Here is a 25,596-nt window from a genome sequence, read left to right on the forward strand (position 1 = left end):
CTTCACTGCTTAGACTGGCTTCAGCCTCCTGAGTAGCTGGATTACAAGTGTGAGCCACCAGTGCCCAGCTCACCGCCCCCCCCCCCCTTTATATGTGTCTGTCATGGGGCTTGAACTCGGGACCTGGGGTCTGTCCCTGTTCTCTTTGACTACCCGTTTGAACTACAGCTCCACTTCCATTTTTTTGTAGTTAATTGGAGATAGAGTCTCATGGACTTTAATGCCTGGGTTGGCTTTGAACCAAGATCCTCCGATCTCAGCCTCCTGAGTATGAGCCACCAGCTCCCTGATTTTCACTTAAATTTTTTTGAGACAGGGTCTCTGGTTTTTTGCATAGAGCTGCCCTTGGGCCATGAGCCTTCTTGTTCCACCTCTCACTTAACTGGGATAATGGGTGTGTGCCTCTGTGACTGAGCACAGACAGTATTTGAAGGAACAATAGACAAATCCTTTGGGAGAAATATACTTAGTAATGGCTGGCATAAGTAACATCTCCTTTTTTTTCAAGCTCAAAGCACTGTTTCCTGAGGGTATGTCACCAACACCAAGTTTGACCTACTGCCTGTGACCATTGAGCCTGTGAGCTCACTGCCCTAACAAGTGTTTTAGGATATCCTGTGTGCTTGAAAAGAAAGTTTGGTGTGGCTGGGGATATAGCCTAGTGGCAAGAGCGCTTGCCTCGTATACATGAAGCCCTGGGTTCAATTCCCCAGCACCACATATACAGAAAATGGCCAGAAGTGGCACTGTGACTCAAGTGGCAGGGTGCTAGCCTTGAGCAAAAAGAAGCCAGGGACAGTGCTCAGGCCCTGAGTCCAAGGCCCAGGACTGGCAAAAAAAAATAAAAAAAAGAAAAAGAAAGTTTGGTATAAAAAAATATATCAAATTAGCTCATTGATGGTGGTTCATGTCCATAAGTCTAGCTATTCAGGAGGCTGAAATCTGAGGATCCCCATTTGAAGCCAACCTGGGCAGAAAAGTCCACAAGAAAGCCAGACGCTGGTGGCTCATGACTATTCCTAGCTAATCAGGAAGCTAAGATCTAAGGATCATGGTTTGAAGCCAGCCCAGGCAGAAAAGTCTGTGAGAATCTTATCTCCAATAAACTACTCAAGTAAAGCTAGAAATGGCACTGTGGCTCAAGAGGTAGAGTGCTAGCCTTGAGAAAAAGTAGCTCAAGGAAAGTGTCCAGGTCCTGAGTTCAAGCCCCCAGACTTGCACACGCTCACATACACACACACGCACACACACACACACACACACACACACACACACACACACACACAGAGTCCAAGAGACTCATCTCCAGTTAACCACCAAAAAGTCTGAAATAGAACTGTGGCCTAAATAGTACAATACCAGCCTTGAGCGGAAAAGTGAAAATTCAAGGCCCTGAGTTCAAGCCCCAATGCCAACATTAAATAAAATATACCAAATAATGCTGTATTAGCTCTCACAATTAGGTTTCAGTATTTCTTGTACTTTACCTAGTAGTATAGAACAGATTCTAAAAGCTCTCACATAATAAGGTTTATGATGTCCCAATGGAATGAATAGAACTATTGTTTTTCTTCTCCAGATCAGTGCAAGAACTTTAATGACTGGTTCAGCAGCGTTAAAATGAGCCTTAAGGACTGTTTTGAATCCTCAGAAACCAAGATGAGTGTGGAACAAAAGCTACAAAAACTTTCTGTAAGATACATATATCAAAATTTATTGAACTAAAATATTAGCAACATAGGGCTGTATTTAAGTATATAGAGAAATACTTTGATGGAGTAATTTTTTAATGTAAGGGATAATATTCCTAAATAACTTGGATTTTTTTCCAGATATACTGAAACTCTGTTTAGTGGGTAAGTACTCAAGTGGCTTTAACAATTCTACTTTCATATTCTAAGATTCTATTTATGTTAAGATACTATGGCAATGCACTTGTGTTAAATCACATTGTTGTTGTTATTGTTACTATTATTGTGCCACTGCTGGTGGTTGAACACTGACCTTGAACTTGCTAACTTGAACTAACTTTACCAGGCTAGCATGGAGTTCAGTTCTTCTATTCTTGCTTTCCCACATCGCTGAGGTGATAGATGCCTGTCACTATGCCCAGCCATTAGTTGAGATGGAGTCTCATGGACTATTTTGCCTGGACTGGCCTCAAACCAGGACCCACCCTTCACCCCCAATATCTACCTTCCAAGTAGGCAGGATTATAGGCTTGAGCCACCATACTTGGTTAAAAATTGCAATTGACGTTTTATTTTTCTTCTTCTCGGGACCTTGATCTCTCACTCAGTTTTTTTTGCTCACAGCTAGTGCAACACCACTTGAGCCACACCTCCAACTTTGAGCTTTTTGCTAGTTAACTAGAGATCAGAGTCTCATGGATTCGTCTGCCGTGGTTGGCTTCAGTCCTCCATTCCTAGATCTCAGCCCTAGTATTTGGGACTGTTGGCATGAAACACCACACCCAGCTGCAATTGAACTTTAACGCGCTACTTGTCAGACCACAACATGAACTGAAAGGCAGAGTGTGTGGGACCATGTTACGTGCTCAATCACAGTAGGGTAGACAGTCTAGTAAAGTGCTTGCTTGCTTGTTCTTTGGGATCCAGGCTAATCTTGAACTCCAAGTGCCAAAGCTATCCTCATATTTGCTTCCCCACTCCAGTAATTGGGGCTCAGGTGAGCCCAGCTCTGTTTCAATGCTAAGTCATAGTCTCAAGCTTCTCAATGGCACTCGGTATTCTCTTTGCTATCATTAATTGGTATTAATTGCTTAATCAATTAAGTGGTATTAATCTTGATTGTGAGACTACCTTTGCCCCTTGTTTTGCCTTTCCTTGTTTTTTTTTTTTTTTTGGCCAGTTCTGGGCTTGAACTCAGGGCCTGGGCACTGTCCTTGAGCCTGTTTGTGCTTAAGGCTAACACGCTACCACTTGAGCCACAGTAACACTTCCGGATTTTTGTGAGTTTATTTGAGAAGAGTCTCATGGACTTTTCTGCCCCGGCCCGATCCTTAGATCTCAGCCTCCTCAGTAGCAAGAATTACACATGTGAGTCACTGGCACCCTGCTCTAGGCCTCAACAATTGATGCATTGAAGCACAAGGATTGTCAGGAAAATTCTGCTGGGGCCAAGTTCAAGGGAGAGTAGTCTGTTTAGTTTTGCATATTGATTGCCTAACAGGAAGAGGTACTTAGGAGAAGTGGCCAGTATAGGAGCATGTGGTTTCCTTGGTCTTAGTATAAGCTCCATGCTCCTCTATTTTTTGTACTTCTGCAATTCCCAGAAAGCCAGGTGCAAATGCAGCTAGACATCCACAATTCAGAACAGCTGCAGATCCATCTGCTACTGGCACCAGCCACATCTTCATGCCCTGTGAAGATGTGACAAGATGTTGAGCTGGAGTGTGGCTTTGTGGACTGGTTTAGAATAGTGACTGACAGAGCCCACCTTTATACTTCTGTTTTCCTTCAGGATTTCTTGACTCTTGAAGGGCGAAGTGATAAAATGCAGCAGGTGGACACTGTCCTGGAGCGTGTGCAAAAGCATCTTCCCAAAGCACATGTTAAGGAGCTCCACAGCTGGCTCCTGAGTCAGGAATTGGAATTAGAGAAGATGGAGTCCATCTGCCAGGCCCGCGCAAAGGAACTTGGTCACCACCAGCAGCAGCTGCTGAGGTAGGAAAGAAAGGTGGTCTCAAACAACACTCTCTAGGAATATTTTCCTAGTGATTTCTCCTGTACTCTTTCTCACTACCATGTATGCTAGGCAAGTAAAATGGATGTAGTTGATGCCCAGGGCAGGGCGGGGATGGGGGATGGGGAATTGATTTCTGGAAGTCCTCAACACCAAAACCTGAGATGCTTGTCTCTGTTATATAAAATGGGATGTGGCTCGGCACCAGTGGCTGTAATCCTAGCTATGAAGAAGGCTAAGATCTAAGGGTCATGGGTCAAAGACAGCCTAGGCTGCAAAGTCCATGAGACTCTTATCTCCAATTAAGCACCAAAAAAATCAAGAAGTGGAGATGTGGCTCAAGTGATAGAACATTAGTCTTAGGAAAAAAAAGCTCAGGGACAGTGCCCAGGCCCTGAGTTCAAGCCCTAAGACCAATGCATGCATGCACATGCACACACAAACACACAGAGGAATTGTTTGCATATGACCAATGCATACCTAATTCAATGCAAATACTATAGGAAAATTTGTCTTTATTGTTTAAGGAATAAGGACAAGATAGGGGGAATCTATATATGTATGGTACAGTCACGTGTTTTTTTTTTCAACTAAATTAGATTTGTGGTTGGTAAATATATGGAATGTAGAAACACATAGAGAGGGATGACTACATTTTATTTTTAAATTTTTTATGTTTTTACAATGCTAGGAGTTCTCTCTAGCCTTTTTCCAGATTTGACGCTAGGATTATAACAATTTGAAAGATTCTTCAACTGATCTAAAATGGTAAAGGCTCAGGGGATAATCCAAGAAAAGGTTTTCTATTTGTTGTCTTGTCTTTACAGTACTTTATTTATGTGGCTCATTGCTCTAATACAGGAAATTACTGTTCAGATTTTGATATATGTGGCAAGTTAAGTTTTCTCTAGGAAAATAAACACAGGAAGTAAACACCTAGTTGAGTCACAAGGTGCTTGTCATCCTTCTCTTGGATATAAATCTATTTTTGCTTTTTGTAGTCTGATCTGTGAATTGTCTTTTAGGTTGCAGGATGATTATAGAAACCTGAGTAAGTGGTTGACTAATCAAGAAGAGAAATGGAAAGAAATGGGAAAATCAGGAGAAAAAGCTGAGCTATTTTGGGAAACATTAGCTCGAAAGAGGTATCGTGATCTTGGGCAAGGTGTATTACTTGAAAGTATAATTTCTTCCATCCTATAGTAGCAACTCCTACAAATTTTCAATGGTATTTGGAAATTACAGAGAACACTTTGAATCTGTGGTCCAGCTGAACAACTCTTTGAAGGAACACGGGTTTACGGAGGAAGAAGAAATAATAGCAGAATCAACACGTTTGATTGATAGATACCAGACATTATTGAGACAATTACCTGAAAATGAAGAAGAGGCTAAGCTACCACCTGCTGAGGACCAGAGCCTTCCTGATCTTGCACATGATGTGATTCTGTGGATAAAAGAGATTAAAGAGTCCCTTATGGCTTTGAATTCATCTGAAGGCAAAATGCCACTTGAAGAAAGAATCCAAAAAATAAAGGTATAATTGTGGAAAGTAGATTTGACAGGTCAGAGTGAACTCTCATTTTGAAAAGATTTAGAAGAAAAACTAGAAAAGATTTGTTTCTTAATGGAAAGTAAGATTACCGTGGAAAGGTTGAAGCAGTTCATATCATTGAACTTACAGAAGAGAAGGGTTGGGAATGATATAAAATTATTGTAATGTATACAAAGAAAGTATAACCTCTTTTTGAGGGTAGCACCTAGTCATTGTTCCTCTTTACTATGTGCCAATAAGTGAAATAAAAACCGTGGATGAGAACATGAGTTAGTGAGGAATCCTTGCCCAGAGAGCAAATTCAGGGGCAGCAGCACATGTACTTTTTGAAATCACTTTAGATGAAGCATATTGTGGGGGAAAAATAATCAAGGCTAATGAGCTAGTAGCTTACACCTGTAATCCTAGCTACTCAGTAGGCTGAGATATAAGGATCTCAGTTCAGAGCCAGCCTGGGCAGGAAAGACTGGGAGACTCTTATCTCCAATAAGCCAGCAAATTGCCACAAGCAGAGCTGTGGTTCAATTGGTAGTATTAGCTTTGAGTGATGAAGCTAAGAGGCAGCACCCAGGCCCCAACTTTATGCCCAGTACTAGCACCCTCCCCCCCCCCAAAAAAAGAGCTGGAATAGTTGATGAGAATCATTTGCGATTCTGTCTGTGATTATACCTACCCAGCTCATGGGAATCTTAAATAATTTTTCCAAGAATGGAACTGCATTGTTAGAGAAAAAGACAGAAAGAGAGCAGAGAATGGGAGTGACCTGTCAGGGTAGAGAGACAAGACTTGACACCAAGCACATTTTTCCTGTGAAAAGTTACAAGTCTGACAGAAATGTCCTACCTAGGTTGTTCCCTGCCCCTTCCTTCACCTATGGATGGTGGAAGTGGACGGCAGAGAGGATTGTCTAGATTTGGGAGCCTATGAAATCAAAGAAAGCAGATGAAAATCAAGGTTGAACAAACAAGCATTTACTTAGCTCCAACTCTGTGTGATCTATGTGTCTCTGGGATATCTATGAAAATAAAACCCTACAGTTAGACTCTTGGTAGAAAGTTTAGAAATACAGTGCCATCATCTGAGCTAGGTGTTGGTGGCTCACACCTGTAATTCTAGGAGTCTAAGATATGAGAATCTCAGTTCAGTGCCAGCCAGGGCAGAGAAATCCCTGAGATTCTTACTTCTAATTAACCATCAAAAAGCTGAAAGTTGGAGGTGTGATGTAAGTGGTAGAGCACCTGCTATTATAAAAGGCTCAAGCATTGGTACCAGCAACACACACAATCATTGGTATTATCTGTAAGTAATGCAAATGAAATAAGGACATTTTGTGTTTGTTCCAGGAAATCATTTTACTAAAGCCTGAAGGGGACGCCAAAATCCAGGCTATTATGAGACAAGCTGAAGGTAGCGAGGCCCCCATGGTTCAGGAGACCCTGACTGATATCAACAGCCAATGGGACAGCACGCTCCACTTAGCCAACACGTACCTAAGGTAGAGGACAAGTTTGCCTTCACCCTTCATTGCTTTCCATGGCCCAGTAGAACCACAACAAGCTTGTTTTGTCTGTCTACTGCCTTGGTTAGGGTATAATCTCTGTTGGAGAGATAGTTGGTATCTCAGATAAGAAAGGACACCCCAGTGCTGATTCCTGGGCAGTGGTACTTGATTATAGCTCATGCATCAACCTGGGAATGTTAGCAAATTCTCACTGTCCATCTTTTCACACACCCTGCTTCCTTTCCACACCCCCTTCCTCCAGTCAGCCTCGTCCTTCACATGAAGCAATATAGAATTATCAGTCTTTAAAAAGATTTGTTTACAGAAATTCCAAAATGGATAAACATTGATTGATGTTGACTGAACCTTTTAGATAGATTTCTGGCAGAAATTCTTGTTTTGTATCAGGTCTTAAGTATATATTTCAGGTTGAAAATGATGACTCAGGTTTTTCTAAGGTGACATCAAAAATGAAGTTACAGAAAGTATCAACCATCAAGTTGCTTAATACACTAAATGTTTATTTTACTCTTAAGTAAATGTAACATAAAGGGTATTGTCATATTTAAATATAACAAAACTGTCAAGATTTTGATATTTAAAGTATTAAATATTCTCTGTTCAAACTGTGTAATAAAAATTAGGCTTTAGTAATATTCAAATAATTTCTAGATTTCTGAGCTAATTTAGTGCTATTTAGACTGTTATAATGTAGCGAGGCACTGGTGGCTAATGCCTGTCATCCATCCTACTCGAGACAAGTCTGAGAATTGCGGTTCAAAGCCAACCTGGGCAGATAGCGCCATCAGACTCTTGTCTGCATTTAGCCAGCAAAAAGCTGGCTTAAGTGGTAGAGCTATAGCCTTGAGTGGAAAAAGCCAAGTGAGAGCTGGTGGCTCTGAGTTCAGGCCTCACTACTAGCAATCAGATTTTTTTAAGGAGGTTTTGTTTGTTTGGTTGTTTGTGGTTTTTTGTGTTTTTTTTTTTGCCAGTCCTGGGTCTTGGACTCAGAGCCTGAGCACTGTCCCTGGCTTCTTTTTGCTCAAGGCTAGCACTCTCCCACTTGAGCCACAGTGCCACTTCTGGCCATTTTCTATATATTTGGTGGTAGGGAATTGAACCCAGAGCTTCATGTATACAAGACAAATACTCTTGCCACTAGGCCATATTCCCAGCCCCACAATCAGATTTTTTTTTAAGTTATAATGTGTATTTGTGGGGTGTTTTTTTTTTTGTTTTGTTTTGTTTTTTGGTGGTGGTTATGGGACTTGGACTCAGAGCCTAGGTGCTGTCCCTGAGCTCTTTTTCTCAGAGCTACTGCTCTACCTCTCTGAGCTACAGTGCCACTTCCAGTTTTTAAGGGGTTTGTTGGAGATAAGAGTCTCATGGGGACTTTGCTGCCTGGGATGGCTTCAAATTGTGATCCTCATATCTCAGCCTTCTGAGTAGCTAGGATTACAGGCATGAGCCACCAGCTCCTGGCCATTTGTGTTATTTTAATGCTTTTTATTTTGATATATCTTGAATTATAGTATTCAGAAACACCTATCCATTTTGCTAACTGTGATTTCATTTATGAAATATTTGGTGACATTTAGCCACCAAGAAAAGCTTCTGCTGGAAGGAGAGAAATACCTGCAAAGTAAGGAAGACTTGAGACTGATGCTCACAGAACTAAAGAAGAAACAAGAAGCAGGCTTTGCTCTACAACCTGGCCTGCAGGAGAAGCAAGCCCAACTAAAAATCTACAAGAAATTCCTCCAGAAGGCACAAGATTTGACATCCTTGCTAAAGGAGTTAAAATCTCAAGGAAATTACCTCTTGGAGTGTACCAAAAACCCCAGCTTCAGTGAAGAGCCCTGGCTGGAAATAAAACATCTACATGAAAGTCTCCTTCAGCAACTGCAGGTGATGTGGACAGAGTTATAAATGATTGCAGTGCTTTTTATATAAGATTTGTATATAGAATAATACAAATGGCTTTGGTGTCATTCTGGTAAACACAAAGCTTTCAAAATTGATCATTTTTACATGAAAACACCCAACTCTTGGGGGCTAGGAATATGGCCTAGTGCTAGAGTGCTTACCTCACATACATGAAGCCCTGGGTTCGATTCCTCAGCACCACATATATATTTTTTAAAAAGCCAGAAGTGGCACTTGTGGCTCAAGTGGTAGAGTGATAGCCTTGAACAACAACAAAAAAAAGAAGCCAGGTGCCGGGCTTCGCTCTAACCCCCTCCCCCCCCATTATGTGGGGGTCGGGGGGATCCTGGGCTTCTCTGCCTCTTCCGTGTGTGATCCTTTCTTGCTCTCTCATGTCCCCTGGCTAGTAGGGATTAATCGCGGGAGCGGAGACCCCAGGCAGCCTCAGTTCGCGTGTGGTTGCAGGACCCCTGCCCAGTTCCCATCCCAAGGAAGACATGGGGCGTGTGGGAGTCCCGGAGAAGCCTCGTGGGCGTTCTGGTTTAATAAAGGGAGGGCCAACAATTTATACCCCCAAAGGCGGGCACAAGAGAGGGGGTACTGGATCTTAACGATTGGCTAAAAGGATTGTCCCTCAGGTGATGTCACGGAACTTCCTCAATGGGCGGAGACCACAGCCCCCCAAGGACTGGGTTTCTGGGGTCCCCGCCATTACACGTGCTCGCCCCCAGGGGCGAGGGCTTCTCTTCCGGTTGATGGCAGAAGGAGGGGGGACGGGCTAAAGCCAGCTGTCCCCTTTTAAAGGCGTAGCTGTCCCCAACAGCCAGGGACAGTGCTCAGGCCCTGAGTTCAAGCCCCAGGACTGGCCAAAAAACAAACAAACAAACAAAAAACCCACGCAACTCTCAAAGGTGGCAGAACCAATGCAGTCAGTTTTGTTTAGGGAATCCATTGCTTGACAGTTGATAATGATGTTATTTCCTCTAACTGAAAATTTTTCTTTGAGAGTACGATAGGTTAAAAATTATTTTAATAAATTAATTTTTTAGTATCTTTAGTTGTACAGAGGGGTTTCAATTGAATATGTCAATTTATGAGTATGGTGTGGCATATCTTGACCAATGTTAACCCTTTAGGTTAATGTTCTTTAGGCATCTCTGTGGAGATAACATTGTAGGTTGTTCATCATCCACCCATCCATCCACTGCAACAGTTTAAAACCAATTATCTTTATGAAACTTCTTGTCAGTGCCCTTCCTAGGTCTTTCCACATGGTCTGCAGTGAAAGAAATGAGGAAAAATGTCAGCTTGACATGGGAGAATGTATTTTCTAAATAAGACTGTTTGATTCTCTACATACTGAAAGCCAGGTTCAATGCAAGCACTACTAAGATAAGAAATGCTACTTCTCCAGATACTGGGAGCCGGTCAGGGGTTAACATATACCTGCCTGATGCCAGGCTCTGATGGCTCATGCCTGTAATCCTAGTTCCTCAGGAAGCTGAGATCTAGGATCATGGTTCAAAGCCAGCTGGGCAGGAAAGCCTGTGAGACTCTCATCTCCAATGAATCACCAGAAAACGTGAAGTGGATCTGTAGCTTAAAGTGGTAGAGAGCTAGCTTTGAGCAGGAAAGATCCCAGGCCTTGAGTTCAACTCCCATGACCAACCAAAAGGAAAAAAAAAAGATAAATGTGCTTGACTAAGTGTTTTTTACTTAATAGTTGTTGCTTTTCTGATCAGGTGTGGCCGTCTGATGGCCACAGGTCCCCTGGGAGGGAACTAGAGCCTGATTTTACTTAGGATTATCTTTTCTTGACATGTAAGATTTGCGTTTGACTCATAGGAAAAGGAATCTGGACTCACATAATAAAATTCTCACTTGTTTCCCAATGTGAATTTTTTGTTTCAAAGTTACAGATCATTAAGGGGTCTCATTTATTGTGGATGTTTGTAATTTAAAGTAACTTATCATCCTGTAAGCTCTTAACAAATTGTCTATGGGAAGGAAAGAAAGGTAAGAAAATCTGGGAAGGTCGCATGTCTTTATTCAGCATCATTTGGGAGAGGGAGAGGCGGAGATTTTACATTGAACTATCTCAAATACCAGGAGCTTTGATAAGTATGGATCATAGCCCTATTTTGAGATGAAACTTTTTTTTTTTTGCCAGTCCTAGGCCTTGGACTCAGTGCCTGAACACTGTCCCTGGCTTCTCTTTGTCAAGGCTAGCACTCTGCCACTTGAGCCACAGCGCCACTTCTGGCCATTTTCTATATATGTGGTGCTAGGGAATCGAACCCAGGGCTTCATGTATATGAGGCAAGCACTCTTGCCACTAGGCCATATTCCCAGACCCTGAAACTTTTTTTTTGTTTTGCCAGTCTTATGGCTTGAACTCAGGGCCTGGGCACTGTGCCTGAGCTTCTTTTGCTCAAGTTGAGCGCCACTTCCAGCTTTTTCTGTTTATGTGGCACTGAGGAATGGAACCTAGGGTTTCATACGTGCTACCACTAAGCCACATTCCCAGTACCAAGACGAAACTCTTAACAAGTATTTATGAATTATATATATGATTACTTTCTGAGAAAAATATTTCAGAGAGAAATAGTTGGTAAGTTGCCATGGTTTTACTTTTAGGATTCTGTGCAAAAACTGGAGAGTCATGTTGAAGAACACTGCTCATACCAGCTTGCAGTCTCAGAGCTGAACACCACCTTGGGCCATTTCTCTGAGGAACTTGACCATCTCTCCCATGTGCCGGCAGACCAAACAGCAGTGAAGGACCACCTGCAGAGGCTGCAGGTATTAAATAAGTGCAGACGGAGGAGACATTCTTGAAAAGAATCAATATTCTTTACCAATTAACTGTTGAAATCCAAGTACTAGTCAGATGAGGGGTAGATAGCTATTTCCCTTTTTTCCCTTTCCCTCTTCCTCCCCCCCCCCCAATTTCCTTTCTTCTCCTTTTCTTTCAATTTTTCCCCTTTTCCTCCTTTCCCTGTGCTGGTTTTGGGGTTTGAACTCCAGACCTAGGTGCTGTCCCTGGGCTTTTCTACTCAAGACTATGGCTTAAATGGTAGAATGTTAGTCTTGAGTATAAAGGCTCAGGGACAGCACTTAGGCCCTGAGTTCGAGCCCCAGGCTTAGCAACCAAATAGAAAAGAAAATGTAGAGACTTCTGGGGAGTGGGGAGTGCTTATTACTCTGCATTGCTGCAAGAGCCTGAGGATTTCTTCTTCTTCTTTTTTTTTTTTTCTTTTGCCAGTCCTAGAGCTTGAACTCAGGGCCAGGGCAATGTCCCTGAGTTTCTTTCTGCTCAAGGCTAGCACTCTACCAGTTGAGCCATAGTGCTACTTCCAGCCTTTTCTGTATATGTGGTACTGAGGAATTGAATCCAGGGCTTTATGCATGCTAGGCAAGTACTCTACCAGTTTAGGATTTCTTTGGAAGTGAGTCCTAAATTAAAACTCCAGGACTGGCACCACCCCCAAAAAATATGTAGGCTGGAGGAATGGTTCAGGTGGTAAACTACTAGTCTAGGAAATGAAGGCACTGAGTTCAAACAAATACCTGTGAACTTTTTTTTTCATGACTTGTTACTGTTTTCCTAGTATGTGACAAAAATTTTTCGAGAATTTTATGTGGGATGCTACATTGCTTTAATTTTTACTCCAGAGTTTCCTTTCTGTGGCCCATGTTGATACTTTGTGTGTGTGTATGTGCTGGTCCTGGGGCTTGAACCTTTTTTTTGCTCAAGGTTAGCATTCTACCACTTGCACCACAGCTTTACTTTCAACTTTCTTGGTAGTTAATCAGAGGTAAGAGTCTCATGGGTTTTCCCCTGGGCAGAATTCTAACCATTATCCTTAGAGCTCAGCTTCCTAAGCAGCTATGATTAAAGATGTGAGCACAGACACCTGGCTGATCATTTTCAACACATTTTCCACTAGGGAAGCAGCATACTCCATGATTTACAAAAGCCAGTGAATTCTTCCAACTGAAGGGCAATACTTTCTGTAACAATCCTTTCTCCTAGGAACTAGAGAATAGATTCAGTTTCCAAGATGAGCGACTAAAGAAGATTCTAACCTTGGCAAAATCCATCAAGCAGAATACATCTTCGGTGGGACAGAAAATAATTAACGATGATCTACAATTACTAGAACATAAACAAAAGGGTTTAGAAAACAGAATTGAATCTGCTAAGCAGGAGACTGAAGATTGTCTCAGCAGACTTCTCAGGTCAGAATGTTTACCAGAAAAGCCTGAAAAGTTTTCTCCATCAAGTGGAGAGGGGCAGGGCACTTCTGAAGAGCCAGCGACCACCAATGGCTCAGTGGCAGTGGAGAAGTTGGAGGAAGATTGGGATGGAAACGAGGTAAGTAGTACTGGTGGCTGTGCTAAGACATCAAGCTTGAGAATGAGAAGGTTTGCAGCTCTGAAAAGACTCATGAATTAAGTGTTCTGATTTCATAATTAAATCCTCCAAGTACTGCCTATTTTTTTAAAGCAAGTGACTAGACATCATATTTTCAAAGGTTTAATCTTTGCTCAGATTTCTTCTCCTTTTTTTTTGCCAGTCTTGGGTCTTGGACTCAGGGCCTGAGCACTGTCCCTGGCTTCCTTTTGCTCAAGGCTAGCACTCTGCCACTTGAGCGACAGCGCCACTTCTGGCCATTTTTTTGTATACATGGTGCTGGGGAATCGAACCCAGGGCAAGCACTCTTGCCACTAGGCCATATCCCCAGCCCCAGTACTAGCTATTTATGAAGCTCACTTTATAAAAGAGCCCTTGGTCCAGATCTGAGGGGTAAAATATTCCTGTTCAGTCTGCTCAAATATCAGTCATCAAATTAGGTTTATTATTCTCACCCATACATAATCAAGAACACAAAAACTAATTAGAAAAGGCAAAAAGAAAGAAAATGTGCTTTACTCACTTTCATTGGTGGAGGGGGTCTGGGCTGTGATCCAAGAGCTCTTTTTCAGTTGATTTTGTAAATGAAATCAGAGTCTGATGGAAAGAAATAGGCTCTTTTCTTTCTCTTCTGGTGTTAACCCTGTGGTATAAATGTACTTAATGTCACCAGAGCGTTCTGTGTGAGATTGTCAGCGTTCAGATTCCCAGGTCTCCTGGGGAGGAGAAGGATGCACAATGTTCCCTTGATTTCCTCCTCAGCACCCAAATGGATGCCTTTACCTGTGCCCAGTCAAGGGCTTTTTGCATAGTGTGCAGCTCACTGGTTGAAATGGCAAAGGCACAAAGAGAGAGCTTCCAGTAAGCTGTGTTTGAAAGGGTCACCCTGTTGGGGAGCCTTCAGAGTGCAGTGAGATGGGGATGAAGTTAGACTCAGAACACACTCAGATGTGAGTTTGTTCTCAGAGCTGGTAAAGGTCCCCAGGGATGCTCTCCAACAAGGTAGGAACCCTGATGGGCCAAGTTTGTGATGTTGTCACACAAAATATTTTTAAGGATACATTGAAGTAAAGCAAGAAAGTTGCTTAGGGAATGAAAGCAAAGGAGAAAGCACATACCCGGATGGGTTCAGGCATATCTGATAAGAAGCATCTTGGGTGCTTGAACATCTGGGGAGATTATGTGAGTTTCTAGGGCGGGTTGGAAGTTTTGCTCAAATCCCCTTGAGGTGACTGTTCCCTCTATTCTGGACACCTGGCGCATTGATGATACCTGTGGTTAGAATTTGACATCATCACTTGGATCCAGAGACAGCAAGTCTGGTCAGGTTACTAAATCTGGGTCATTGTGACATAGAGTTCTGTTTTCTTTGAACATTCCTTTAAATGAAGGATTTTTTTTATCAAATGTTCCTATTTTCAAGACCAGTGTCCATCCATCTTTGAAGTATATTTTCCTTTGCAATACTTGTGTGATCAAAGGAGCTGTTTTTTGGACTGGGAATATGGCCTAGTGGCAAGAGTGCTTGCCTCCTACACATGAAGCTCTCGGTTCGATTCCCCAGCACCACATATATGGAAAACGGCCAGAAGGGGTGCTGTGGCTCAGCTGGCAGAGTGCTAGCCTTGAGCAGGAAGAAGCCAGGGATGGTGCTCAGGCCCTGAGTCCAAGGCCCAGGACTGGCCAAAAAAAAAAAGTTGTTTTACTAAATCTTCACCCCACCCTCCACCCCCAGGACTAAGTACCCTTCTTTAAGGTAGAAGCTCTATTCCCAGAATGTAGTCATTCTTTGGACAAGCAGGCAAGGTCAGAGTGGGAGAGCGCTGCTGTTTGTGTGTTGCAGCTTAGGGAGGGGTGTGAGTACTGCCTGTGTGTTCTTCATCAAGCTGTGCATTAACCACAGAATGTGGTTTCTTTTCCCAGACCCCATTTCCCATGATCTCTCCTACCTCAAGTTCTCACCAGCTTTGCATACTCTGTAATTATCTGGAAGGAAGCAGGACACTTGTGTGCTGATTGTTTTCATGGAACAGAAATGCATAGGAGATAAAAGGAGCCAGAATGGAATTGTCTAGGATACCGGCTATGAGAACAGTCTCACTGTAAATCCCATGGTGTTAGGGATTTTAAAATCTCAGTATATGTAAGAGAAACTTTTTTCATGGTATTTAAAGGGGAAGCAATAAGTAAAAAAGGAGGAATGCCTGCATGCCCTCTAGCTGTGAGGAGGACTGGGTCCTGACAAGTGACCTTGCTGTTGGAGGTCAGCTGATTAAAAACCCCTAAATAATGACACTCCCCCCACCCCCCAAATTCAACAGAGTATTTACTGAATTAAAATCCTAGCTGGGAGCTGGTGGTTCACGCCTGTAATCAAGAGGCTGAGATCTGAGGATCCCAGCTTGAAGCCAGCTAGGCTGGACAGACAAATCCAAGAGACTCTTAGCTCCAATTAACCAGCAAGCAGCCAGTTAGTGGAAATGTTGCTCAAGTGTAAGAGCACCAGCCTTGTGAGGAAAAGCTGAAGGGACAGTCCCCAGGGCCTGCTTTCAAGCCCCAGTACTGGCAAAATATAAGCAGATGAGCAAATAAAAACAATTGGATTTCTACCCCTTTAAATTTGAAATGTTCACTGGATGATTTCATTGGCTTCCTTTCACTGTAGGAAGTGGCTCCTAGGATTCCTAGGGATGGTGTTTGAGGGTGATTGAAGGTGTTTGCTCTACTGCTGTCCACTTGCTAAAGGCAGTCATTACAGATGTGAGCATTTTCCTGCAGAACAGCAGCCCCAGGCACTGGCTCATGGGTATGGGACCCCAAGAGTTCTGAATTCCTAGTGTGTGGCTGACAATAGCTAATGCTCCCCTCAGGTCAGGCACCAAGGCCTTACCCCAGGCTGGGTTGTGCTAGCTGCATTCGTTGAGGTGCATGGGGGTGATGCAGCAGTTGGAAAGCAGGCAGGCGTCTCCCTGTATGACAGTGGCCCATGAACCACCCACTAAACAGTGATGTGACCCCTCTCTCTCTCCCCTTCCTCCTTCCTTCTTCCTGGGTCTTTCACATGCAGGGCTGCCCTTCATTTATCTTTTGCCCTGAGTTCACAGGCGTGAACATTCCAAATTCCAAGAAGTGAGGTGCACCCAATGTTATTGAGAACCCAGGAGTCCTGGACAGCGTGAATTCACCTGCCACTTAGCACCAGTGATGCTTCACATGGTGGCTTTTGATTTCCATAAGAGCTGCAAGTTTACAGAAAAGTGGCAAAGATAACAATACAACACTCTCTATGTGGCTGGGCTGTTTCTCTGTACTTAACATATTCTATTCCTGCCGTGGGGTGATGTGGTTGGTGTAAGCACCCACAAATGCTCAGTGAAATGAACAAAGGAATGCAGGTGCCCCAGCTGTGTATCCTACTCAGAGACGTAAGTTCTTAAGGCCTTCAAAAAAGATCCATTAGTTAGTACAGAACTTGTGTTGCCTTCGCTATGTTGCACTTCATATGGCTACCAGGTATGGTGAACTCTCATTATGTGAAATCTTGGCATCCCATTCATCACTTTTTATAGACTACCAGTGGGCAATAAGGAGCCCATAGTGTTTCTGTTGACCTCTGCATTATAGCAAATTCTAAGCATAAATTTGGGGACCTTTGTTTTTTATATATCAGTTTTCTTTAGGACCCACCCCCCCCCATGCAGATACACATATTGTAAAATATTTATTTGTTAATTTTTTGAGACCAGGTCTTTATGTCACCCAGGCTGGTCTTGAACTCATGATTTCCTGCCTTAGACACCCAAGTGCTCAGATTATAGGCTTGTGCTACCACGCCAAGCTAAGACTATATATTATGCTTCAGCATATAATGGGGCAAAGCTATCTTATCAAAAATATTCCATTTCATTAATACCTTTATAGGTATTAATTTTCATGTGGAAAAATCATTCTTGGCATTGCCCAAATATATTTTTACTTAAGACTTTAATCGGAGGAGAATTTAGTCTTATGGAAGCCACTGGAGTGTTTTCATCAAGAAAAAGAAAAATGATGCATTTGGAAGGTAGACTGTTGAGTAATTAATCTTTTTATGTCTTCAGAATTCAGCAGTGGAAATGGTTTTATCAAAACTTTCCCTGGATGCTCAAGAAAGCATGAAAAACACTGGAGACGAGCAGAAAGTCAACGAGCTGCAAAATCAGCCTTTAGAATTAGATGTTATGTTAAGAAGTGAGCAATTAAGAGAAATACAGGTATGGAAACATGAAAAACAGTGTCAGCATGATTGCATCGTTAAGCCACTGTGGTACAATGTATTTTAATTACCAAAAACTTGCTTGGACAAAGTGAAAAGTTTTACTTAACCTTTGCCTGGTGATCAGTTTGGTAACTATATAATCATGTACTAATCAGTAAGATGTATAAATCTTTCCATTTAAAGAGTGGAGGAGCTTAATGACCAGTCATCTTCTTTCTCTTTTTTGCAAAGTTCCCCAGAACTTATTCAATGACACAATATGGAGATTCTGACTTGTTCTAATATTTTCTTGGTTCTATGTATGCTTCTGATTCTGAAAAGTTCTTCGTATTTTCAGTAACTGTGATGTGGTTCTCCTCTGTTTTTACAGCTGATCAATTATTTATCAACTTACTATTTTACTTATTACTTTATATTTTATTATTTTGCTATTTGTATCTGATTAACAATGTACTATGGCATGCTAGCTATGTGACATAATAGCTAGGTTTTGTAAAGTGAAATGATGAACTGCCCTCACTATTTTAGATGTATTTACATGACACTAAATGTGTATCTAAAATTGGAAAGAAAGGTGACATATATAAATAAGAATAAGATCATTTTTTTGAGAAACAATAGATTTTTTAAAGAAAGTAGCATCACCTAATTGATATTAAATACTCAACTTGTGATGAATTTTGATCTAGATATGTATGTGTGTGTTAACTTTAAACTGTGATCCTCCAAATTTCAGCCTCCTGATAGCTAGGATTACAGGCATGAGCCACCAGCAGGCAGCAAAATTTGAGTCTAGGTTTAATAGGATCCTTGAAAAATGGATCTTTTAGATGTCATGGCCTTAATTTCCCTGTGTGCAAATGAAGAATTTAAAACAAAGGCTTAGGATAGGTTACTATTATTTGAAGGAAGAAAAGAAAATGAACAAGCAAGTGTATGTGTGTTTGCTGATTTGTATGATTCATTTTCAGGAACTGTATATCCAGTTGGAAGCAAAAAAAGCAGCTATTGAATCCCCAGAGCAATCGGAACATCTCCACACAGCTGAAACAAGTGCTGTGCATCTCCACGATTCAAGTCCTTCGGCACATGGCTTAGACAACCTGCTCCAGGCACTTACCACTCTGAAGAAAAACAAAGAAAGCCAGTATGGTCTCCTTCATGACTTTCAGGAACACCTTTCAACAGCTGAGTCCTCACTGAAAGCCTTGTTGGCAGAAAAGGAAAGTCTGAAAGTGTAAGTGTAGAAATTTGGGACTTGCAGTCTTCACTATCTGGGACAGGTCTTCCATGTTCAGAATTTATACTCTGAAAGGACACTATGACCTACTATTCTGTTACTATGGTCTTAATTCCTTGTAGAAGCTGTTTTAGTCTGTCTGGACTGATTTAGCTGTGTGACTTATAAACAACAAAAAATTTTTCTTTTCTAAAATTTAACTCTTTGAGATTCAATCTCACTCTTATTAGATTGGTCAAGATTGTAAATTTGAACAACCGATACTGGCAGGGATGTGGGGAAAGAGGAACCTTATTGCATTCTTGGTGGGAATGTAAACTAGTACAACCACTCTGGACAGCAGTCTGGAGGTTCCTCAGAAAACTAAACATAGATCTTCCCTACAACCCAGCCATACCACTCCTAGGCATCTACCCTGCGCATCCCAAGCCAGGATACCATAAAGACACTTGCACATCCATGTTCACTGTTGCACTACTCACAATAGCCATGTTATAGAAATGGCCCAGATACCCTACAATAGGAGTGGATCCCAAAAATGTAGTACTTGTACACAATGGAATTTTGTACAGGCATTAGGAAGAATAGTATTATGTCACTAGCAGGGAAATCTGTTTCTAAGCCTAGTGCAGAGAGACAGTGCCTGTTCCTCTCTATGCAGAAGCCAGATCTAACATACACTGGGACATGAAAATTATACAGGACTCTAGATGTTTACACACAGTGAGACTCAAAGAGGACACTTCTAGGGGAGGAACACAAAGGTGCAATGCCTCAGTGCCTCTGATCATACAGTATAATATTTACTGAAATGAACTCCAGGAAAAGGAAAAAAGGGGTTTTATTTTCTCTTTTAAAATACAAATAAAGAGGTGGGAATGTGGCTTAGCAGTCGAGTGTTTGCCTAGCATGCATGAAGCCCTGGGTTTGATTCCTCAGCACCACATATACAGAAAAAGCCAGAAGTGGCGCTGTGGCTCAAGAGGTAGAGTGCTAGCCTTGAGCAAAAAGAAGCTAAGGACAGTGCTCAGGCCCTGAGTCCAAGCTCCAGAACTGGCAAAAAATAAAAAACTAATTTAGTACTACTGAGATTTTAATGGGCAGGTGCTCTCTTTGCATTTTTGGTGCCATTACTGGGGCTCGGGATCTCACTTAGCTTGCTTGCTCACAGCCGGTGCTTTACCACTTGAGCCACAGCTCTGCTTCCAGCATGTTGCTGGTTTATTGAAAGATAAATCTCTCAGATTTGCCTTCCAGGCTGGCATCAAACCATGTTCCTCATATCTCAGCCTCCTGAAGTAGCAGGATTACTGGCAGTACCGGCTAACAAGCACTATTTTGATTCTTTCTCTAGGGGACCACTGGACAATGCAACCTATGTGGACAAACTGCAGAAATTTCTTGGATCCGTAGAAAAAGAGAAAGGATGTGTAAGCGAGCTTCAACGCAGATGGGAGAGTTTAGCAAAGCATCTGTGCAACATGGACAAGAAGTTGTTGGAGAGCCAGATGATACAACTTGAACATGGGTGGCAGCAAGTGGAAGAACAGGTTGGAAGTAAACACTCCCGGCAAATCCTGGAACACGATTCATTTTCCTCCCTCATAAACAAGGTCCACCACCTTGGCATTTCTCTAGAGCAACAGCATCAGAGTTTGCTGTTAAAACTAAAGGCCCCAAATGAACAAGAAGGGAGCCCAAGCATCGTGGCCTTGGCTGCTGACCTCCAGGCACACAAACAAGAATTTTCTGTGTTAAAAGGGCAAGCTGAGCTTCAGATGAGAAGAATCTGGGGAGAAAAAGAAAAGAAGATTTTGGAAGATGCAGTCAATAATTTGAAGAAGCAACTGGAAGTCGTGGAGCCATTATACCTCAAGGTGGAAGAGCAGATTAAGAAGTGTAACCTCAGGAGCAAGATGAAGGAAATCCTCTTGTGGGTGAAGACTCTGTTGGGTGAACTCGCCTCCCCCATTTCCCTACTCCCAGATGACATCCTCTCACAGATCCGAAAATGCAAGGTGACGCACGACAGCATTCTGGATAAGCAGCGGGCCGTGGACTCATTGGTAGAAGAGGTGAAGGAGACCATCTCTAGCTTGCCAGCCACTGAGAGTGATCACTTCAGTAATCTCCTGGAGGATTTACAGAATCAGTACCAGGTGCTGATTTTCAAATCGACTCAGAGGTCACAGCAACTGGAATTTGAGTTGGAAGAAAGAAGCAAATTGTTTGAAGTTCTAGGGCAGGCTCAACGTAGCCTTCAAGAAAATGAAGCACTGATAATTTCCAGGATGGGAGCCATCTCCTCAGAGGGTGAACTGGACAATCAGCTGGCCACACTGAAGGCATCTCAGAAGGAATTGCAAGAGATCGAAAACGTGAGCTCCACCCATCTTCATGAGCTCACAGACACTGCCTATAAGGATCTGAACGTGTTTGAGAGATTATTTCTGGATGATCAGTTGAAAAGTCTTAAGACTAGAGCCAACAGGGCACAAAGATTCATTCAGAATAAGTGTAATGAAGTAGAACACAAGATGGATGCTTACCGAGAATTCCATGCAGAAATCTGTGCACTCCAGGAAGCCCTTGACAGTGTGCAAGTCAGTGAGCTGACGCTTAGCCAAGAAACAAAGGAAGATGTTAAAGGGGAGTTCATGAGACTAAAGCACAAACTTGCTAGTATTCACTGCAGCATCTCACAAGTGTGGGCACTTCAGGAAGCATTTGACTACCTAGGGCTAGATGGGGAGGGTTTGCATGTTAGACAGTTACAAACCCAAGCGTCAGAAAAAGAAAAGGAACTTGAAGAAAAAATGAAGCAGTTGAACACATTTGTGACAGAGCATGGCAAATATCAGGCATTGCTCAGTAACATAAGGGCTGTGGATTTGCAAATCGAGGAAAAGGCTGAATTTATCTTTAAACCTAGTACTTCATCAGAAAGCAATCTGCTTGATGCACAAGTACTGAATCAGAGAATTCAGAAAGCTAAGGAGCTTTATGATGACATAATAAAGAAATTAAGTGAAAATGAGGTCTTTGATGACTCCTTCAAAGAGAAAGAAATACTACACCTAAAGCTGAAGGCTAAAGAAAATGATAAGTTACACGAGGATCTCCAAAACACACTACGAGAATTCCAGCCCAAAGAAATGGATAGAAAGAATGTTCAAGATAACCTCGAACATTCCTTACATGTTTTAAGTCAGATACAATCTCAGTTACAGCAGCCTTTACTTCTGCCTTTGGGAATTAAGCATATTCAAAATGAGAAGGAGCATTGTGAAGCATTTCAAGCTCAAGTTCAGGCGGAAATGTTTCATATTAAACCTGTGACTATTACTGGGAATGGAGGAGTAGAAGAAAACGCTTGTGAAATTGAGGATGTGGAGACAAAATTGCATGCCATCCAAGATCTTCAAATGCAGCTTTGCAAGAGCATTGACTTGCGCACAGTAAGGATTTTGTTTTTACTTTAATTAGGCATTTCATGAAACTATTTTTAGCTTGTGATCTTTTTTGTTTTACTCTAGTTAAAAATCCATACTAATAAAGAAGTTACAGGTTCTATAGGAAAATTCTCTACAGGAAGGTATCTATTTCCCAAAATTCAACAAGCCACCAGGTGCCAATAGCTCATACCTGTAACCCTAGCTACTCAGGAGACTGAGATCTCAGGATCATGAGTCAGCCTGGGCAGGAAAGTCTGTGAGACTCTTATCTCTAATAAAATTGCTTAAAAAAAAAGAAAGAAAGAAAAGAAAGTGGAGCTATTGCTCCAGTAGTAGAGAGCTAACCTTAAGCAAAAAGAAGCTCAGGGACAGTGCCCTAGACCCCAAGTTCAAGCCCCAGGACCAACAAAAACAAAAGGAAACAGAACAAAATCCAACATACTACTTGGTAATACTACATCTAAGTCCATTGCCTTACGTTTCATAAAAGGACATATCATATTTATTTCTCTTTCCATCAAGATCTTGTTGAACTCAGGACATTGGCTGTTTGTTTTGTCTTTAAAGATAGTAATATGGCCTGGGAGAAGCATGGTATAGAAGGCAGAATGCCAAATGGTTGCTACTGTTTATTTAGAACTTGTAATGGGCTGGACTCAACACCAAAATATAACTTAGATATTTTGTCTTCATAGTACCACTATGAAGTAGGCTACATTTAGCTCTGTTTAATGGGACAGTGAGCACTTAGGGTAGTGATCAGTTTTAGAATGCTTGCCTAAAACACCTTAAATATGGCTATTAATTTACCTAAGCAGTTATTTCAAAACTGTCATCAGTCAAGTTTCTTGAAAATAACTAGGCTGGATCTATAGAAATACACTCCTCATTTTACAAATGAGGATTTACTGGCTAAATTACCATGCATTGCTGAAGTTTAAGATCATATATTTCAGTATGCTTTTTATGATATTTCAGTGTATGTATAAGGTATGTGGACATTTATTTCAGTGCCTTAAAGTATTTTGAATGCAATGTGTTTGCTAATGGTTATAGAACTGTTTTCTCAAGGATGAAATACTGTTTGTTAAAGGATCTGTGAAATATCTTATACTTAGAATTACATGTAGAATGCTTGCCTAGCATGTGAAACACCCCCCTCCCCAAATTTTAAATTAAATTAACATGAGAAATATAAGCCAGGATTGAAGCTGAGATCTGTGATTCTAGAACAAGTATTATCAAACTCAGGACCAAATGCCTTCCACGGTAACTACCTTACAAGTTTTATTGGTAGACAGCCATGCCATTTGTTTATGTACTAGAAGTAAGAGTTTGTTATTGTTGTTGTTATGTTTGTGTGGTCCTAGGACTTGAACTCTGGGCCTCAGTGTTGTCCCCTACCTTTTTTGCTCAAGGCTAGTTTTCTACCACTTGAGCCACACCTCCACTTCTGACCTTTTGGTGATAACTGGAGATAAGAGTCTCATAGACTTTTCTGCCCAGGCTGAGTTTGAAGCACAGTTCTCAGGTATCAGCCTCCTGAGTAGCTAGGATGACAGTTGAGAGCCACCATGCCTGGCACAGTGGAGTTTTTTGTGTTTTTTCCCCGCCCCCCCCCCCCCCCCCCCCCGCCAGTCCTGGGCCTTGGACTCAAGGCCTGAGCACTGTCCCTGGCTTCTTCCCTCTCAAGGCTAGCACTCTGCCACTTGAGCCACAGCGCCCCCTCTGGCTGTTTTCCATATATGTGGTGCTGGGGAATCGAACCAAGAGCTTCATGTGTAGGAGGCAAGCACTCTTGCCACTAGGCCATATCCCCAGCCCCACAGTGGAGTTTTGAACACTGATCATAGCACACTAGTTCTAGAGAGCAACTGCCACACACTGCCCCCTTTCTTTCTAATAATAGCCCAGTTATCATACTTTCCTTCATACCTTAAACACTGTGGTCAAGCCTCACATCTGTCAGTTTGTAGAATAGGGGATAACTTCTCTAACTCAAACAGCTATTACTAATGTATCTGAAGTCACTTGATAGATGTAAATGCTCCAAAAATGCAAAGTCATGAAAATAATTCGAATGTTGTTTAATTTGGTTCCTAACAAAACTTGAGTAATTTGAGTACCTCTTTTGATTTTTAATAGTTTCAAGAACAATTTGCATAAAATTTCCTGTCTGATTAGAATTGGGCTGGTAGGGAACTTTAAGGTTATCTTTTTTTTCTTGTCAGTCGTGGGGCTTGAACTCAGGGCCTAGGTGCTGTCCTTGAGCTCTTACACTCAAGGCCAGTGCTCCACCACTTTGAGACACAATTCTACTGCCAGGTTATGCTTTCTGAAAAAAAAAACAAAAAACTTGTTATTTTAATGACAAGACTAAGGTATGGGGATGTTCAAGGAGGCACACCTAAAGTTAGAAACAGAGGCATTAAAAACATAAGAAATAAGGATTTGGGGGGAGCTTGTATTATGTTCATTTGCTCATAGCTGTTAAGATGAGATACTTGGGTAGGCATAGGGATGCATCCCAATACTCAAGAGGCCGAGAAAAAGAGGATCCCCTGGCCAGGCTATATAGGGAGATTATCTCAAGCCACTCTTCTCCCCCATCCTATTTTTATATGTGTGTGTGTGTACATATATACACATATACATATATATACATATGTGTATATATGCATATATACACATATACATATATACATATATATACACACATATATATATGGTCATATAATCCTCAATACAAAATTTAATACTATGGATATAATTATTAAACACATTCCATTTTTAATTTCTTTTATTATCTTACAAAGGAATGACCAATCAACACATGAACATGTCAGTTTAGGAATACAATGCATTTTGATATTGTTTTTATTAATTCATAGTCTAGTAGAAGGATTGTAGAAGAGAAAGACATTGATAATCTGTGATTCATGGGATGTCATTTTCAATTTAAATTTGATTTTTTTTAAGAAAATATGGAGATATAAAAACAAAATGTTTCTCAGTCAGACACTGACTGGCTCATGCCTATAATCCTAGCTACTCCAGAGGCTGAGATCTGAGGATCACAGTTCAAAGCCAGTCTGGTTAGGAAAGTCCATGAAACTCTTAACTTCCAGTAAACTACCAAAAGAGCCAGAAGTGGAACTGTGGCTCAAGTGGTAGAGCACTAGCTTTGCACACAAAAGCTCAAAAACAGTGCCCAGGCCCTGAGTTCAAGCCCTAGAACAGGCACAAAACAAACAAACAAAAAATAAGAAAACCAAAATGTTTCTCATTGCAAAATAGTAGCATTGTATTGTTAGACCCTAAGTACAGAAGGTAATTCTTCTAAGACTTTGCAACACTGTGAATGCATCATCAAAATTCAAGAATGAGGGCTGGGAATGTGGCTTAGCGGTAGAGTGCTTGCCTGGCATGCATGAAGCCCTGCGTTGGATTCCTCAGCACCACATACACAAAAAAAAGCCGAAAGTGGCGCTGTGGCTCAAGAAGGTAGAGTGCTAGTCTTGAGCAAAAAGAAGCCAGGG

The 25,596-nt window shown here is 41.7% G+C and overlaps 1 protein-coding gene across 3 annotated transcripts in view; it reads left to right on the forward strand.

Moving 5' to 3' along the window:
* Syne2 (spectrin repeat containing nuclear envelope protein 2) overlaps positions 1-25,596 on the forward strand; it is a 197,788-nt gene that overhangs the window by 21,243 nt on the left and 150,949 nt on the right. For all 3 annotated transcript variants that reach the window (XM_048361958.1, XM_048361959.1, XM_048361960.1), the window contains exons 15-25: positions 1,580-1,692; positions 3,484-3,686; positions 4,731-4,850; positions 4,951-5,242; positions 6,604-6,755; positions 8,360-8,669; positions 11,325-11,489; positions 12,724-13,065; positions 17,205-17,357; positions 18,334-18,599; positions 19,957-22,060. In XM_048361958.1, the coding sequence (XP_048217915.1) occupies positions 1,580-1,692; positions 3,484-3,686; positions 4,731-4,850; positions 4,951-5,242; positions 6,604-6,755; positions 8,360-8,669; positions 11,325-11,489; positions 12,724-13,065; positions 17,205-17,357; positions 18,334-18,599; positions 19,957-22,060 (4,220 nt within the window). The remainder of the gene's footprint in view (positions 1-1,579; positions 1,693-3,483; positions 3,687-4,730; positions 4,851-4,950; positions 5,243-6,603; positions 6,756-8,359; positions 8,670-11,324; positions 11,490-12,723; positions 13,066-17,204; positions 17,358-18,333; positions 18,600-19,956; positions 22,061-25,596) is intronic.

The sequence above is a fragment of the Perognathus longimembris genome, chromosome 14 (assembly GCF_023159225.1).
Source record: "Perognathus longimembris pacificus isolate PPM17 chromosome 14, ASM2315922v1, whole genome shotgun sequence".
Taxonomy (NCBI): domain Eukaryota; kingdom Metazoa; phylum Chordata; class Mammalia; order Rodentia; family Heteromyidae; genus Perognathus; species Perognathus longimembris.